Source organism: Impatiens glandulifera, chromosome 6, assembly GCF_907164915.1.
Source record: "Impatiens glandulifera chromosome 6, dImpGla2.1, whole genome shotgun sequence".
Classification (NCBI taxonomy): Eukaryota; Viridiplantae; Streptophyta; class Magnoliopsida; order Ericales; family Balsaminaceae; genus Impatiens; species Impatiens glandulifera.
This window is the reverse complement of record NC_061867.1, coordinates 42,394,902-42,411,031: the sequence shown is the minus strand read 5'-3', so window position 1 is coordinate 42,411,031 and position 16,130 is coordinate 42,394,902. Positions and strand designations below refer to the sequence as shown.

The 16,130-nt window shown below is 30.7% G+C and overlaps 2 protein-coding genes across 2 annotated transcripts; one reads left to right on the top strand and one right to left on the bottom strand.

Moving 5' to 3' along the window:
* Positions 1 to 1,664, top strand: LOC124943640 (ninja-family protein AFP3-like). The gene is made up of 3 exons (XM_047484118.1): positions 1 to 32; positions 119 to 441; positions 1,330 to 1,664. Exons 1-3 carry the CDS (start codon positions 1 to 3, stop codon positions 1,662 to 1,664), a joined length of 690 nt encoding a protein of 229 aa, XP_047340074.1.
* A 5,099-nt stretch (positions 1,665 to 6,763) lies between these two features.
* On the bottom strand, positions 6,764 to 10,199 carry LOC124941750 (replication protein A 70 kDa DNA-binding subunit B). The gene is made up of 12 exons (XM_047482103.1): positions 10,007 to 10,199; positions 9,540 to 9,686; positions 9,255 to 9,449; positions 8,986 to 9,163; positions 8,626 to 8,896; positions 8,436 to 8,538; positions 8,234 to 8,358; positions 8,067 to 8,145; positions 7,821 to 7,962; positions 7,357 to 7,517; positions 7,156 to 7,276; positions 6,764 to 7,069 (listed from the first exon to the last, which is right to left on the bottom strand). The coding sequence occupies exons 1-12, from the start codon at positions 10,123 to 10,125 to the stop codon at positions 6,866 to 6,868; spliced, it is 1,845 nt and encodes a 614-aa protein (XP_047338059.1). The 5' UTR covers positions 10,126 to 10,199; the 3' UTR covers positions 6,764 to 6,865.
* Between the last annotated feature and the right edge of the window lie 5,931 nt (positions 10,200 to 16,130).

The window sequence follows — 16,130 nt, the reverse complement described above, 5'->3', positions numbered from 1 at the left end:
ATGTCAAAAGCAGCTGCAGTTACCCCAATCAGGTATATATACCACAACCTTAATATTACTGCATGTTTATCAAATAACTCGATCTATGTCTACTAAATCTCTGATCATGATTATTCAGTTCGACTGGAAAGGCAGTGGTCAATTTTCCGGCGTCAGAAGAACTTTCCGGCACAGAATCGGCCAACATTAATCTGACCCTCTCTCTAGGCGGATTATACGGAGAGATTGAAAAAGAGAAACCGTCGACGGACAGGGCAATTGATCAGATGGAAGGCATGAAGTGCACCTCTCTCAAAAGGTTATCTCCATTTCCGCCGGAGGCCAAGAAGATGCTTGCCGGGAAATGGGCATGGCCGGATAATTGGGAGGAAGGCTCTTCTTCCAGGACCACCGCCGTCTGCCGTGCCGTGGACAAGCTCAAATCCAGCAGCAGCCAAGGCAGTACTCTCTATTCCTCTCTCTTTATATTTACTTATATTTTATTAAATTTAGGTCTTGAGATTTAATTTTAAATTTTAGTTTCAATTTATTAATTTCTGCTTTTAGATTTATGTTATAATTACTTTTAAACATAATATTGATATTGGTGGATATGAGAGCAAAATAAGAAGTAGAAGTATAATAAATTAAAAAATATAACTCTTTAGTTTGATATGTATTTATATCATTTATTGTGGGATATATATACATTTTTCGAAATAAAATGATAATTATTTACATATTCCCCAAATATATATATTGTCTTAAATTGGAGTTCTATATCATGATTTTGATTCAACCTACTTATTACTTTTATTTGAATTGACATTTTTTTAAAATAAGTGTGATTTAAGCAATACTTTTATATATATATATATATATATATTATTTTTAAATCATACAAAAGTAATGGATATCAATAAAATAAAAATTTTGGGATTTATTTCTCATAAAACTACAAGGAAACAAATTGATTCTAAAACGTTGTTTAGTCTTTGGAAAAAACATGGACAAACAAATAACTTCTTACATGAAAAGCTAATCACAAAATAAATGTAGTCGGATATCGACAAAATTAAAATTTTTAGGTTTAATAATATAGAAAACGACAAGGCTAATAGGAAATGATTGTCAAATCTTTTTTCGTGTATCTTTCTAAGTATCATTCATAGAGATAAACCATTGAAAATTTTGATATTTTACAACAACAAAATATCTCTTATAACATAATACATTTATCTATTCATATTGAAGTTTCTTCTTCTAACTTGATAATAATTAATATATACAATTTTTTTGATTTTATTGTTAAATTATGAGTTAATATCTTTATTTTTATATGTTTCTCAGATTCATTACTATTGATTAAGAACAGAATAGAGGTTGAGACACAAACTATCATGGAGAACTCATCAAGGAAAATCGAGGTTGCGAACAATGTCAATACTACTGATGTTACGGCTATTAAGATGATGAGTTTTATGCCTACTGTGACAACCATAGGTGACAAACCCAATGGAAGAAAAATAGAAGGGTTCTTATCCATCTACAACCAGCAGAATATCCAAATAATATGTGTTTGCCATGGAAGGATGATGTCACCATTGGAGTTTGTCCGCCATGCCGGTGGGACAGAGCTCAAGAACCCCATGAGATACATAAATGTGCTGTCACCAACACTCTAAACAATAAAAACAGTGGATACTAAAGCTATAATATATATTATTACATGAAAAACCATAAACTTTGGTCACAAAAGCTTTTGTATCTACCTATTTTCTTTAAGGATATCTATTGGAGATTTGACTTCAATTTTTCTTTTTCATAGTTGTAATGTAAACATGGAACCTTTTTTATTCCTATTTTGTCGAAATTAATCATTTACATGTGTTGGTTTGTTTATTTTCTTGATATGCTATTATATGGAATATTATGTATCATTTGATTTGTTGATATTCCTGTTAAATTTAGAGTTTATATTATTGATGAAAAGAAGAATGCCCTTTTTAATTATTCATCTTATTGATTGTGTCATGATCTCATTTTGTTTTTTCTTCTTTCAATCTATCCAAAAATCTAGCATCCACATTAATTTCTAGGAAGTTTGGATCCATCGTTCAGGTGGTACCAATGCTTAGTTTTTGGGTATAGAGCTTCTATATTTAATTATATTTATATATAATTTACTTAAGAATTTTATTAAATTTATGTTTTGAGATTTTTTTTTTTAAAAAACGGTTAAAACTATTTCATTAAAATCCAAAAGTGGGAGGGTCAATAATCAAAGTTAGACAAACCCTAGCTATGGTTTGAGATTTGATTAATTGAATGAGGTTTATTTTTTAAATAATATTAATGAATGTGAGAGAACAAAATAAGAAGTAACATTATAATTATGAAGAAAAACACTTTAATTTGAATATAAATTCACATGATTAAATATACAGAAGGAATAACACCTATATGATTTGATTTCATTCTCCCATATCTTTCTAAATTCTACGGAATCAAAGACTAATGGAAAGTTGTTTCAGTTCATATAAAAATAATTATTTGATATATTTTCACCTGATATTGTTAAAAATAATCTTATGACTTTGATCCAATCAATTACATGAATGAAATTGATGGAATTGTATAATTTTTCCTTTAAAAATAAAAATGTATTGTTTGAGCCATTGTCTATATATATACTCTTATTTGAAAACATTCCTAAAATATTTGTGATTAGCTCTAAACAAAATTGAGATTTTTGGTTATCAACTTACTAATAAACACCACAAAAAAATGATTATGAAATATTTTTTATAATCTTGAGTAGACATTGGCAATTCTAGACAAAGGTTTTGTGTTAAAAAGTTGAAAAATTGAACTTTTTGATCCATGAACCTACTAATGAAACGACAAAGAAAATTAATCCTAAAGTATCGTTTAGCATCTCTGGTAGATATTGACAAATCTATACAGGGAATTTATGATGGAAAGTTACGGTTTTATATATATGAAAACATGGTAAAAACAAATTTTGTTGGATATCTTTACAAAATTAAATAATTTTAGGTTTTGTGACTCAGAAAACGACAAACTAAGAGAAATTGATTTATATATTTTATTATATGTTTAAATAGATTTTTCATATTTTTTTATCTGAATTTATTTTTCAAGAGATTAATGACCCAACTTAAATTAGGGTTTTTTTGATCTAAAACATTTTTCATTAAATGTCAAACTTTTTTTCACTTGTACATTGAAGTATTTTACAACAACAAATAATATTGTTTATATCTCAATATGATTATAAACCATTAAATATATTCCTAATGAAATTTCTTTTATATTCTTACTTGTCCTTTTGGTCATAGACAATGTAACGATTTGCCTTTAGTATAGGAATTAATATAAATGATTGATTGTTCGTGGTTTATATTAATTTCGTTACATCACATTTATTCTACAGCTATGCTTAATTTAGTTAGTAGTTAGGTTTACTTGTTTTCTGAATTTTATAGTCGTAGTCTTTTTCCTTTTGTTGTAATTTTTTTATCTTTGACAATAAGAAATCTCTCTTCATCTGCTTTTCCCTACTTTATTGTTCATCACTTTCTTACATTCCGCTAAACAATTGGTATAAGAGCGGGTTAGATCCGATCAGTTTATCATTATTTGTTTTTTGGCGAGAAGATGTCTTCAATGAATCTGAAAATCGAAAAATTCATAGGGCAAAACAATTTTGATCTATGATAGATCAAAATGCGAGCCTTGCTTAAACAAGGCCTCTAGGCACTATTGTCGAAGGAAAAGGCGAAGATAGTTGCAGGTCCTGCGAAGGAGTCTACCTCTAGTAAAATCACTATTGAGCTTGAGGTCTTGGAAGAGAAGGCACACTCAATGATTTTACTCTGTCTGGCTGATGAAATGATTACTAAGGTATTAGATGAAGATACCGCAATCGGTCTGTGGTCGAAGTTAGAGGCTTTGTACATGACAAAGTCACTAACTAACAAGCTGTTATTGAAGCAACGTTTGTTTAGTCTTCGTATGCTTGAAGGTAAGTCTCTTCATGAATATATTGATAAGTTAAACACTATATTACTTGAATTGAGAAATATAGAAGTTAAGATCGAAGATGAAAATGATGCATTAATTATGTTGGTATCTTTACCCAACTCGTTTGAAAATTTTGTTCAATCGTTCGTTGTGGGTAAAGACTCTGTAACTCTAGAAGAAGTTCGGGCAACACTTTATACTAGAGAACTGCGGCATAAGGTGAGCAGTGAAATTGTAGACAATCAAGCATCTAGGTTGATTTCCAGCATAGTCAACTACAAAGGGTCTAGAAAGAAGAAGAATAAAAAATACAAAGCTAAGGGCCCTAGTGCTAAAGACATCTGCAATTACTGTAAAGAACTTGGTCATTGAAAGAATAATTGTCCTATGAAAAAGGGAAAATATTCTACGACTGCTATAGCACATAAAAATAGAGACACCAACTCGGAGGTGGACATTGTCCTTGTAGCTAACGCTTCTCTACACCATATTAATACGTGGGTGTTAGATTAGGGTGTTAATATCATATGAGTCCGAACAAAGAATGGTTCGATACCTATAAAGATTATAATGGTGGAAACGTTGTCATGGGAAATGATGTCATATGTAGAACGATGGGTATTGGGACTATCAAGATTCTGACTGGTGATGGTAAGATACGAACCCTAACTGACGTTCGGCATGTTCCTCAACTAAAGAAGAACTTCATATCTTTAGGCATTTTAGATGCTAAAGTTTTCAAGTTTAGCAGTGAAGAATGGACATTGTGCATCAATAAAGGCATTCAAAAGTAATACTAAAAGCTATCAAATAGAATATCTTGTAAATACTATAAGGTAAGACGCTGACAGTTTCCACTACGGTCGCATCAAAATCTATGAATCGACACCCTGATGTAACCAAGTTGTGGCATATACGACTTGAACATATGGGGGAGAGGGGATTCAAATTCTTTCCAAACGGGATCTTTTATCTGACTACAAGGTTACCAACATTGAGTTGTGTGAACACTGCATTTTTGGAAAAAAAAACATCGCAATAAGTTCAGAAAGGGAGTTAATGAAACTAAGGCACACTGGATTATATTCAATTTGATTGTTGGGGTTTTTCTCAAGTTGAAGGTATAGGAGGTTATAACTATTTTGTAACATTCATAAATGATTACTCAAGGATGACCTGGTTGTATCATCTGAGACATAAGAGTGAGGTATTTAAGACCTTCAAACATTGGAAAACACTGATGGAGAATCAAACTGGAAAGAAAGTTAAGAGGTTGCGAACAGATAATGGACTTGAATTATGTCCATCTGAGTTTAATGAGTTCTGTAGGGATATGGGGATTGAAAGACATCATATTGTTCGAGGTACACCACAACAGAATGGTGTAGCAGAAAGGGTGAATCAAACACTATTAAAGAAAGTTAGAAGCATGCTTTCTAATGCTGAATTGGCTAGAAAGTACTGGAGCAAGGCTGTTTTAACGGCTTGCTATTTGATAAATTGTGCACCGCATATTGGGATTGATTTGCAGAATCCCTTATGAGGTATGGTTTGGTAACGTCGTTAATTATTCTCACTTGAAGGTTTTGGGTGCACATCTTACTATCATGTTAATGAAGGGAAGTTGGAACCAAGGGGAAAACATGGTATTTTCATGGGCTATGGAGTGGAGTCAAGGGATATAGAATCTGGTAATCTTCTGATGGTAGAGTAATCCTCAGTAGGGATGTCACATTTAATGAAATGTTTATACTTAACTCCTCTATCAAGTCATCACTTTCTATAGAAAATGATAGTACCGAGAACATGTGGAGCTTGAGGTGGCTTCAGCTCAATGGACAACTGACATGACACACAATACTGATAAACCATTTGAGGAAGTTTATCAATTTGGAGTACTTGAAAGTCAATCTGACATTGCAACATGACTTAAAAGGCAAATTAAAAACTTCTGACAGGTTAGTTCATTCAAACGAGGGAAGAAAGATCTCAACTGGTCCTGAAAGTAGGACAATCAGTCCCTCTATGAATGATACTGAAAAAATGGTAGTTATTCATTTCAGGTAGCTGAAGATGTCATACATAATGAGCCATCTTTTTACAGTGAAGTTGTTAATGGTGGTGATTTTACGCAATGGATTGTTGTCATGCGTAAGGAAATGGAATCAATTCACTAGAATAATATATGGGAGTTGGTTACTTTTATCTAAGAGGAGAAGAGTCATTGGGTGCAAATGGATTTTCAAAAGGAAAGATATAACCTCTAGTGCTGAAAGGACAGATATAAATCACGATAAGTTGCAAAGGGATTCAGTCAAAAGAAAGGCGTAGACTACAATGAGATATTCTCACTTGTAGTCCGACACACTTCTATCAGGTACTACTAGCTATAGTTTCTTGTTCTTTGTAAGAAAACACATATTTGTAGTCTAAAAAAGTCATGGAAAGCTGAAAGACCTTCTCAATTTCGAGTTCATTACTCTCTTCATCTGTTTTTTCATCATCACTTTCTTCCGCGCAACAATTTAATACTCCAATCTTTCAATTTGTTAGTTTATTGAGTATTTTAAGTTATCATTAAACATATGAAACTATTATAATTCTGAATCCTAGAAACCAACTAATGCTATAAGTAAAGGCATGATTAAATATATAAATGATTTTTCAAATAATGATACCATCTCCTCGATTAACAAAAATAGAATTTGGTTCAAATTCAATCAAAACAAAGCCTGTACACAACAAAAGTACTCCATGTTATGATAAACCAGAATGCTTTAGTTCTAATACAAGACAAAGCCAACTTGAACAAGAAATATATTGTGCTTCTATTCTATTATTATGCAGAAGCTTTCTTTGATAATATCTCTTCCAACATTAACTTGCTTTCAACAGCAAAATCAACAGGAGCAACTGCCCGAACTGTTATCCTCTGCCTTTTCTCGCTCATGTACTCTTGATTAACTACGCTCACTCGGAACACATGAGGAACCCATGTGGCCTCTTTCAGTTTCATTTGAAATTGATTCCCTTCTCCCATTTCCTAATGATATTTGAAAAAAAATATTTAAATTTGTTTGCATTCAATAGCTTAAAAGTAAGTTCTTGAAATATTTGCTTTTCTTTTACCTGGGATTTCATCTTGTCAAGATCATCAGCAGAATGCCCAATTATTTTCTCAGCTTGTTCATTAAAGGTAGACAACCAAGCTTCTCCACTTGCATCTGAAACTTTTGCCACCATTATGTACCTAAAGAGATTCAAAAGAATCAAGCAAAATCCATTTCATGTCAAACAATAAAGTGTGTAATATTTCATCAAAATATATACCTCAAATTGCATTCATCATCATTCTTCTGGCATCCTTCACACCAATAACCAGATCCAATAGCTTCAGTTACCTTTTTGCTGCATGTCTTACAAGCCCGATACCACATGGCTTGGTCTGGCTTGATAAGGCTTATATATCCTCTTACACTGAAAAACACAGGCTGCCCACAAAGCAACAGATAAACTCATATCAGACTAAGATTATGTCATATACTACAGTTTTACTTCAAAAGAAAACATCAAGCCTGTTTGATCTTCTGTTATTTGGAATTTTCTTGCTATTTGAGATTATTTCCAATAACCCAATTTCTAATATAATACATGTTTACTATTTAATATTTTAAAAACTAATTGTATTATTTTCTCAAAAAATGACGGTTGATTGAAAAGTATATTATTTAGATATAATCTCAATAACCCACATCAAGCAAGGCACAATACTAAGAAGGTTCTAGAAGGTTTACCTTGTCTTCTCCAAGAGACGGATTACTAGTAATGTGGGATAAGAAGACTCTATCAGTGTACATGGAATGCTTTCCAGTCTTGGTGGAACCTACAGCAGAGCCAATAGATGCCATTGAAGCTTCCTTCCCTTCAGAATCATACCTGTTTTGAGGAAGAAAACATAATTGTTACTTTACAACCTTAACAATTAGAATGAACAGCATACATATGTTTTAATAACATGGCTACAAAGTTTATGTACTAACCAAGATCTCAACTTTCCAGCTTCAGGTATTTCTGGATTAATAACAAGAACACTTCTGCCCAATGTTGACAACGAAACACCTTAAATAACATGAGAGACAACAGTAAGATAATAACCTCATCAACAGAAACCTGCAACATAAATTCTAGGAAAAAATATTAGGGGTACCATTAAAATCTCCAACTTTGAGAGATTTAATTGCAATAACAGGTGACTTATCAGCCATGTCCAGCAATTCTTGTCCTGCATTAGTGGCAAGATCATTCCAGAGAGATATCACAACAGTCTTCTTCCTGAAATGAGTTCAAGAAGTTTGTTAAAAATGGAAGAACGGATGGGTAAATAGACAAAATTGATGTATTAAACTCACGTTTCATCTGCAATAGTAATATCACGCTTTGGGATTATCTCGTTATCACTTTTTCTCCTAATGCTCATTGTGGGAGATACAGTTTGAACCACACCAACAACATCTGCAGTTCATGGAATGATTATTAAAGATAACCATATTTAAAAAATTAATTTTGTTTATATATCAAAAGAGATGGAGGGGATCATACCAACTAGCTCCTTTGAATTGACATATGGGCCCAACTGATCAATTTGAACAAAAGTAAATTGTGTTTCAGGAATAAAAGCTGCCTCATTAATAGCTTCCTCAACCAAAGAGCTTTCATTCAATGTCATCTCGTAATCATTTTTAACAGTCTTGAAATTCTTGTTTGCAAGTTTAAGATTTCCATTTGAGACATAGTAAACTTTCCCCATTTCAAACTTATCATAAAACTTCTTTGCAGATTCATTAAACATGGTAGCCTGGATTTGAGTCCCCTGTTTAAAAAGAAAAGGATTGTGAGCTAATTGTTTAATATCTCAATAATTAAAAAGACATTGTTAAAACAAAGCAAAGTTGTTCTTACATCTTCATCAGTCAATTCGACATTGAAAACACAGCCTTCCCCTCTTTGATTTTTGTATGTTCTCATATTTCCTTTAGAAGTAACACGAACCTTTATGATCCAGTTACCTTGATAAGGATTCAAGGATGCAAGAGGATGAACTCTTCTTGTAATTGCCAATCTTGCTGATGGTGCCGAGCTGAAATGAAAAACAGTAACATAAATTACTCTACCAAAGTGATTGTAAAACTGAAATAAAAATAAAATGATAAAATTTTGGAGATACTCACTTCCCATTTAGTTCATGAACTATTTGGGCAGCTGATTTAGCAAGCATTTCTTGCTTTGGCTTCAAAAAAATTCCATTTCCTATATTTACTGCCTCACTCTTCATCACCGTTTCTGATTCTTCAGGTTTGGCCTCAGTTTTGATTTCCTCTTCGAGAGCAGGAGATACAACCTCACATTTACTGACAATCAAGTACCTAGAATAATTTCAATCATTCAATAATTATGTTAACTCTTGATATTAGAAGAAAGTAAAACAACAATTAGGGTAAGACCGTGCTGCTTACTTCTCATTTTTAGTTGGGATATCATTGACAGTGTAATCAAGGATGCGAATAAGACCCAGATTTTGAATCTTCCCTGAAATGACTTCAGAAGACAGTGATGACTGAAGAATTGCTCGAAGCTTAGTCTTCCCGTCAGATGCCATAAACCTGCATCAGCAAATGTTTCAGAAAAAATCCATAAACCATCAGATTTTCAGATGCAGGGGATAGATAGATGACAGTATCAAGCTCAGATTCTACAGTTATACAAAAGTATCAAGTCATGAAAGTAATGACTAAGGTTCTTAACGAATAGAGCAGCATTCTGATAGGGTTCTAGTCATTTGAAACCTATTCTGACCTATAGTTGCAAAAACGAATATATACAACCTCCATCCTCAAAACCCATCTCAGAAAAGACTAAAAGATTAGTAAAGATGCAAGCAAACATTATAGTTTATCAAATGATGACTAATGATAAAACTTACATGTATTTACTTCCCGTAGGTTTCAGATCGACAACTTGGACAACAATATCTGGGATCTTGGACGAATCCGGAGTTGGGTTCGCCAATATAATCGAAATCGCATCTGAGGTCACAGCCATTTTCTTATCTCTGCTTCTCACACTACAATCACAAAACTATATGGAGGAAAAGAGAAGGGTTTTCAGTACGAAGAAGAAGAAGAAGTAATGGGTTTAAAACAAAGAGATGCGGAGGGAATATAAAAGGGCGGTAGCAAATTGAGCGGCAAGACTTCACATTTTTGGCGCCATTAATTTCAATTTACGAGCTTTACCTTAAAAAAACTAGGGTGGCGCCAATATAGGTCTTGTTTCAAATTTTATGTTTTTTTAATAAAAAACTTAGGGCTTGTTTTAGTGGGATTAATTTGAAATAATTTGATTTTTTTTTGAGATAATAATTAAAATAACTAAACTTTCATTTCTATGTAATATAAAATCAAGTTAGAAAAAATGTTGTTTAATGTTAAAATATTTTCTAAATATTTGTAATAAATTATTTGAATATTTAATAAAACATACCCTAATAAATTAAGTCAAACAAGTCAAAATTGAATATAGTATGAAAAATTCTATATATAAATATAGATATTAATGATTAAACATAATATATATAAATTATATATATATAAATTATTTTTATATTTTTTATATATACAGATATAGATATGTATGGATAAAAATAATATATATATATATATATATATGAGATTTAATAATTATATAAATATTTAAATTTAAGCCGTCATTTTTAACGAAAAAGTTGACAAAAGAGACATTGATGATGTTTTTAAAATTTGAATGGCGATTTGTTTTAAAAATTAATTTAAGGATCGTTCAAATAATTTTTTTTTTTTTTTTAAATAGACTAAAATTGTACTTTATTTTTTTCTAATTAAGACCTAAGATATTTTTAGGTTCACTTTTTCTTAAAAATTGTCCAAATAAAATGATATTCACACATACAATTGGAGGGAAAATATATAAAGAAAAAAATCTTTAAGATATTATATATTTTTGTTATAAATGCGCATACCTTCGTATTTTTTATATTTATTTTATTTTTATATATATATATATAATTATTTTTTTGGCTATAAATACACATACCTTCATAATTTTATATTTATTTGTTACCTTATATATATTATATTATTTTTCATCATTAAATTTATATAAATACATTTTATCTTTTATCATACATTTTATATTTATATATATATATATATAATATTTTCAGTATAAATTTTTTTTATGTTAATATAAAAATTAACTAATTAGTAATAAATATTAAATACAATATATATATATATACACGAAATAATAAAATTATTTTAACAATCATAAGTGATATAACAATTTAAGTGTTCACATTTCATGCTGAAGATCAAAGTTCGAATCCCAAAACATGCAAATTTATATTTTCAAGAATGTATTACTGACTATAATATATGGTGACACAACTTTTAAACAAATGATATGCATCTGAAAATGTGATGTATGAATTAGTGATTGGTTTGGCGAACATTTGAAAGTCTGAAGTCACGAGATGGAGGTCAGATAGTGGGTGATTTTTCGAGTGTGAGGTCGGAATTAGTGATTGATATACGAGTATTTGAAAGTGTAAGGTCACTAGATGGAGTTCGGGTGGTGGGTGGTTTGTCGACTGTGAGATTAGATTTAAAGGTTGGTTTGACGAGCATTTAAAAGTGTGAGATCACGAGATGGAGGTGGTGGGTGATTTATCGAGTGTGATGTTGAAATTAATGGTTGGTTTGACGAGAATTTGAAAGAGTGAGGTCACGAGATGAATGTCGGGTGGTGGTTAGTGGTTGGTTTGACGTTGGATAAGAGGTCTGTAATCAATTGGGATTGATTGTTGATTTGTTGAAGTGGGAGTAAAAGAGAGGTTGACTAAGATTGGTGAGTAGTTTGTCGAGGGATAGATGCATATGAAAAAGTGTGAGTCACAAGATTAAGGTCAATGAGTGGTTTGTCGAAAGATAAAAAGGCATATGAAAAAGTGTGAGTCACAAGATGATGATCAATTGGAGGGTTAATGGTTGAGTTTGACGAGATATAAAATGCATGTCATCAATTGAGGTCAATTAAGATTGGTGGGTGGTTTGTAGAAGAGATAAAAAAATGCATATGAAAAAATGGGAGTCACAAGATAATGGTTCGTTGAGGGGTTAAATGAGTACCGAATAGATAAAATATATATTAATATTAAGTTTAAGATTAAACTTAATTTTATTTAAAATATTTATAAATAAATAATATTTTATATATATATTTATCCTTAAAGTAAATACATAAAATCTCTAAGGGAAACATTTTATTCACAATCCACCTCCACGTAATAGTTACAAATCTAAATGATGTTCTAAACAAGTTTTTGTCTATATTAAAAAAATACCTAAAAAATAACATATATTCCAATAAAACTCCAACAATCCAAAATTGTTGTGATAGAACTTTGTCCATATCACCGCGCATGCATTTAGTTTCTTGCATACAAGACCTTGATTAATTTAATATTTATTTATTCTTTAAATATGATAAGTGATATGATATAATACTTAACTCTAAATTATTAGGTCCTCAAATCACAACACACATCCATTGAACTTGGAGCAGATCATCTAACTATAAAAAAAACTACCATTAAAATTAACTATAAGGGTCTTGAACCAATGACTATTAGATTATAATACAATGCTCTAACAATTTAAGCATGAGTATTACTTTTAAATATAATAGCATAACATTAATTTGTGTGTTTACGCATTCATAAACTACAATTAAAGATCAAGGTTCGAATCTCACACGATGCAAATAACATTTATATAAAGGAATAAGGGTACATATGTGAGAGGGAGGTGGTCGATAATTACGAGTTATTTGGAAGAAAATGTCTAAGTGTGGGTACGAATAAATAAAGGTTATATATGTGAGAGGATTGGGAAGGAGGTAGTCGATAATGGCGACTTGGTTGGGAGAAAATGTATAAAGTGTGGGTAAGAGATGGGTAAGTGGTCGTTAATGACGAGTTAGTTGTGAAAAAATGTCATTTAGTATGTGTATGAGGTGGTCGATAATGACAAATGAGCTGGGAAAATTTGTTTAAAGGGAGAGTAAGAGGTGAACCACATGGTTGGGCAAAATATGCACCTTAGTGAGATTATGATATATATATATATATATATATATATATATATATATATATATATATATATATATATATATATATATATATATATATATATATATATATATATATATATATATATATTAAAACCTTTATTCAACCCCTACTTGATTTGGCAAAAAGAGAAAATATTTTTTTCTCTCTTGTAATTTTTTCAAAATATATTTTCTCTTTCTTGTCAAATCAGGTATGTGCTGTATAAAGGTGTTGTACAAGAGTGTTGTATATATCATTACTCTTTATATATATATAGCTCGATAATGACGAGTTGGTTGGGAGAAAATGTCTAAAGTGTGGGTAAGAGGTATATCGAATACGGAATCCTCATAGTATGCTAGACGAAGTGGTCGTTAATGACGAGTTAATTGTGTTAGAATCTTTAGTCTAGATCTTTAATCCTTAAATCTATATTCTTAATTCTCTATGTCAATAAATCGAGATAAACTGTAATTGCGGAAACGTACCTGGATCTTTAATGAAGAACGGTTCATTAAGTCGTTCTTCGTTATTCTCTTCTTCTTGTTCTTGGATCTGGACCTGAATCTGAATGTGGATCTTCTCGTTCTGGATCTGGACCTGGATCAGAATGTTTGATGTGGGTGGGGTTTAAGTCTTCCAACCCTATATCGATAGCCTTCTTGAGAGTTCTTGAGAGATGAACTAAATCCTTATTGTTCGATGAGAGAAACAAATAGGCTGGCTATCTATATGGGTTGGGGACCTAGCCCTAATATACCCATTTATTATTCGGCCCATCAACGAAATAATGAATGGTATTTCTGCTTCTACACAAATATGTCCCCATATTTATTATAGATGTCCAAATAAGCCCATAACCTTTATACTTTAATAGATCACTTTATTTGGGCTTTAATCTTTATTATGATAACAACTAATATACAATTATTAAATTATATATGTACCCAAATATTGGAAATAATTCCAACAATCTCCCACTTGGGTCATATAATATTTCCTTCAATTGTATATTATAACCTTAAGAGCTCAAAATATTGTTATCATTACAAATACATCTATATCAATCTCGTCCATCAATTATAACAACATAGGATTAAAGCGGTTTTTGTTACATTAATTCGTAACTAAACCCTCAATAGTCACATATGTCAATACAATCAAATGACATAGATTAAACATGGGTGTGTAGTGTGGATTAACATGTAGTGTGATCTTTAACATGTCTAATACCAACTGGTCCTCCTTTATTCCTTATAGAGATCAATCTGAATAACTTTAAAATCTTGATTTTCTTTAAAAACTAGATCTTTAATTTCTTTAGAAACTAATTCTTTAATGTGCACATAAATTCCAAATTGTATCTATACAAGCATCACAATACAAACTCCCACTAAAACTGTATATCATCTAAATATGTAATATCCATATGAACAATATGTTCATGAAAGACCTCGGATAACAAATATTTAGAGAACGGATCCGTAATTTTAGAGTTTGTCCAAATATGCTCAATAGATAAATAAACATTCTGAATTCTTTATTTTCCAAATAGTTCGACTTAGTCAAACTCATATTACTATTAAAGTAAAAGAACTGCAAATTATTGTCACGTAATAACTTTAGTGATCTTTCTATATCATTCATAATTTGCAACCTCGTGACAAAATTTTGCAGTCAGATTCTTTAATTGGATACCACAAAACACCTAATAAATTCTGTCATCAACTTGAAATAATTCGAGTGTCTACTTAACACTCTTCCAAAAATTAATTCTTTAAACTAAAATGATGTGGCACGAATTTTCGACTGTTTTAGTATCCAACAAAATTCGAATCAATATACCAAATGATTTCTATCCGATTCGATTTCACTATATGAGTATGCAATGTTTTGTTCTTAAAATATCACATTAGTTGTTTGGTTGCTTTCTTAATGATCCAAACCAGGATCCTTCAAGTATTTGTCCAACATCATAAATATTCTTAATTTCTTGATTCATATAATCTAGAGCTTACATTAAACTCTTGTTTAAGGAGTATTATGTATATATATATTTATTTTCAAGGCTAATCTTGAAGTACTTATCAGACTAAATTTATCTCTAGATCTTTCAAAATATCCAATAATTAACATCTAGAAATTCTTTAGTTTAGTTTATTTTCTTTAGACCTATAAGGCCTGACCTTAACTGGACAACCCCAAAAGAATTTACTAGTTGTTTTAGTTGAATCTTTATTCCATATATAAGTTGTAATTCTTAACTCTTCCTTCCAAATGAATCAATTACATGAAGATATTCCATAAATGTTTGTTTTCAAATAAAAAAGTATCTAAAGTAATTCTTTATTTCTTCATCTTTAATATGAATTGTCAATGCCCACGCAGATGTTTTTTTCACCATCAATTGACTTTTGACAATTAACTCAACCGTACATCAACACATTTACTTTAGTAATACTGAAGTTACCATTAAATGTGTATGAGTACTGAAGTTAAATTACTCTTAGAACAAACAAAACAAACTATAATATGTATTCTTTTATGCACCACTTTTTTAGTAATTTTCTTTTAGGTGCAATATCTGTAATTCTTACAACTTCATTTCTTTATTATGTATTAAGGTATTTGCTAAGTGAACACTATTTATGTTATTTTTGTTTCAATCTTTTATTTTTCTTACACACAATTTATGTGAGTTCATATAGAGACTATGTCTCCCTTTAGACAACTACAATTCACATCAATTAACTTAAGTGTAAATAAGAAAATCCAAATTAGATGCATGAGAATACATTATTGTAACTCTGACTTTAATGCATTACTTTTGAAACAAAATAAAACATATATTATTTATGAAATCTTTATTCTAATAATACCCTTAGCAATTTTAACCATT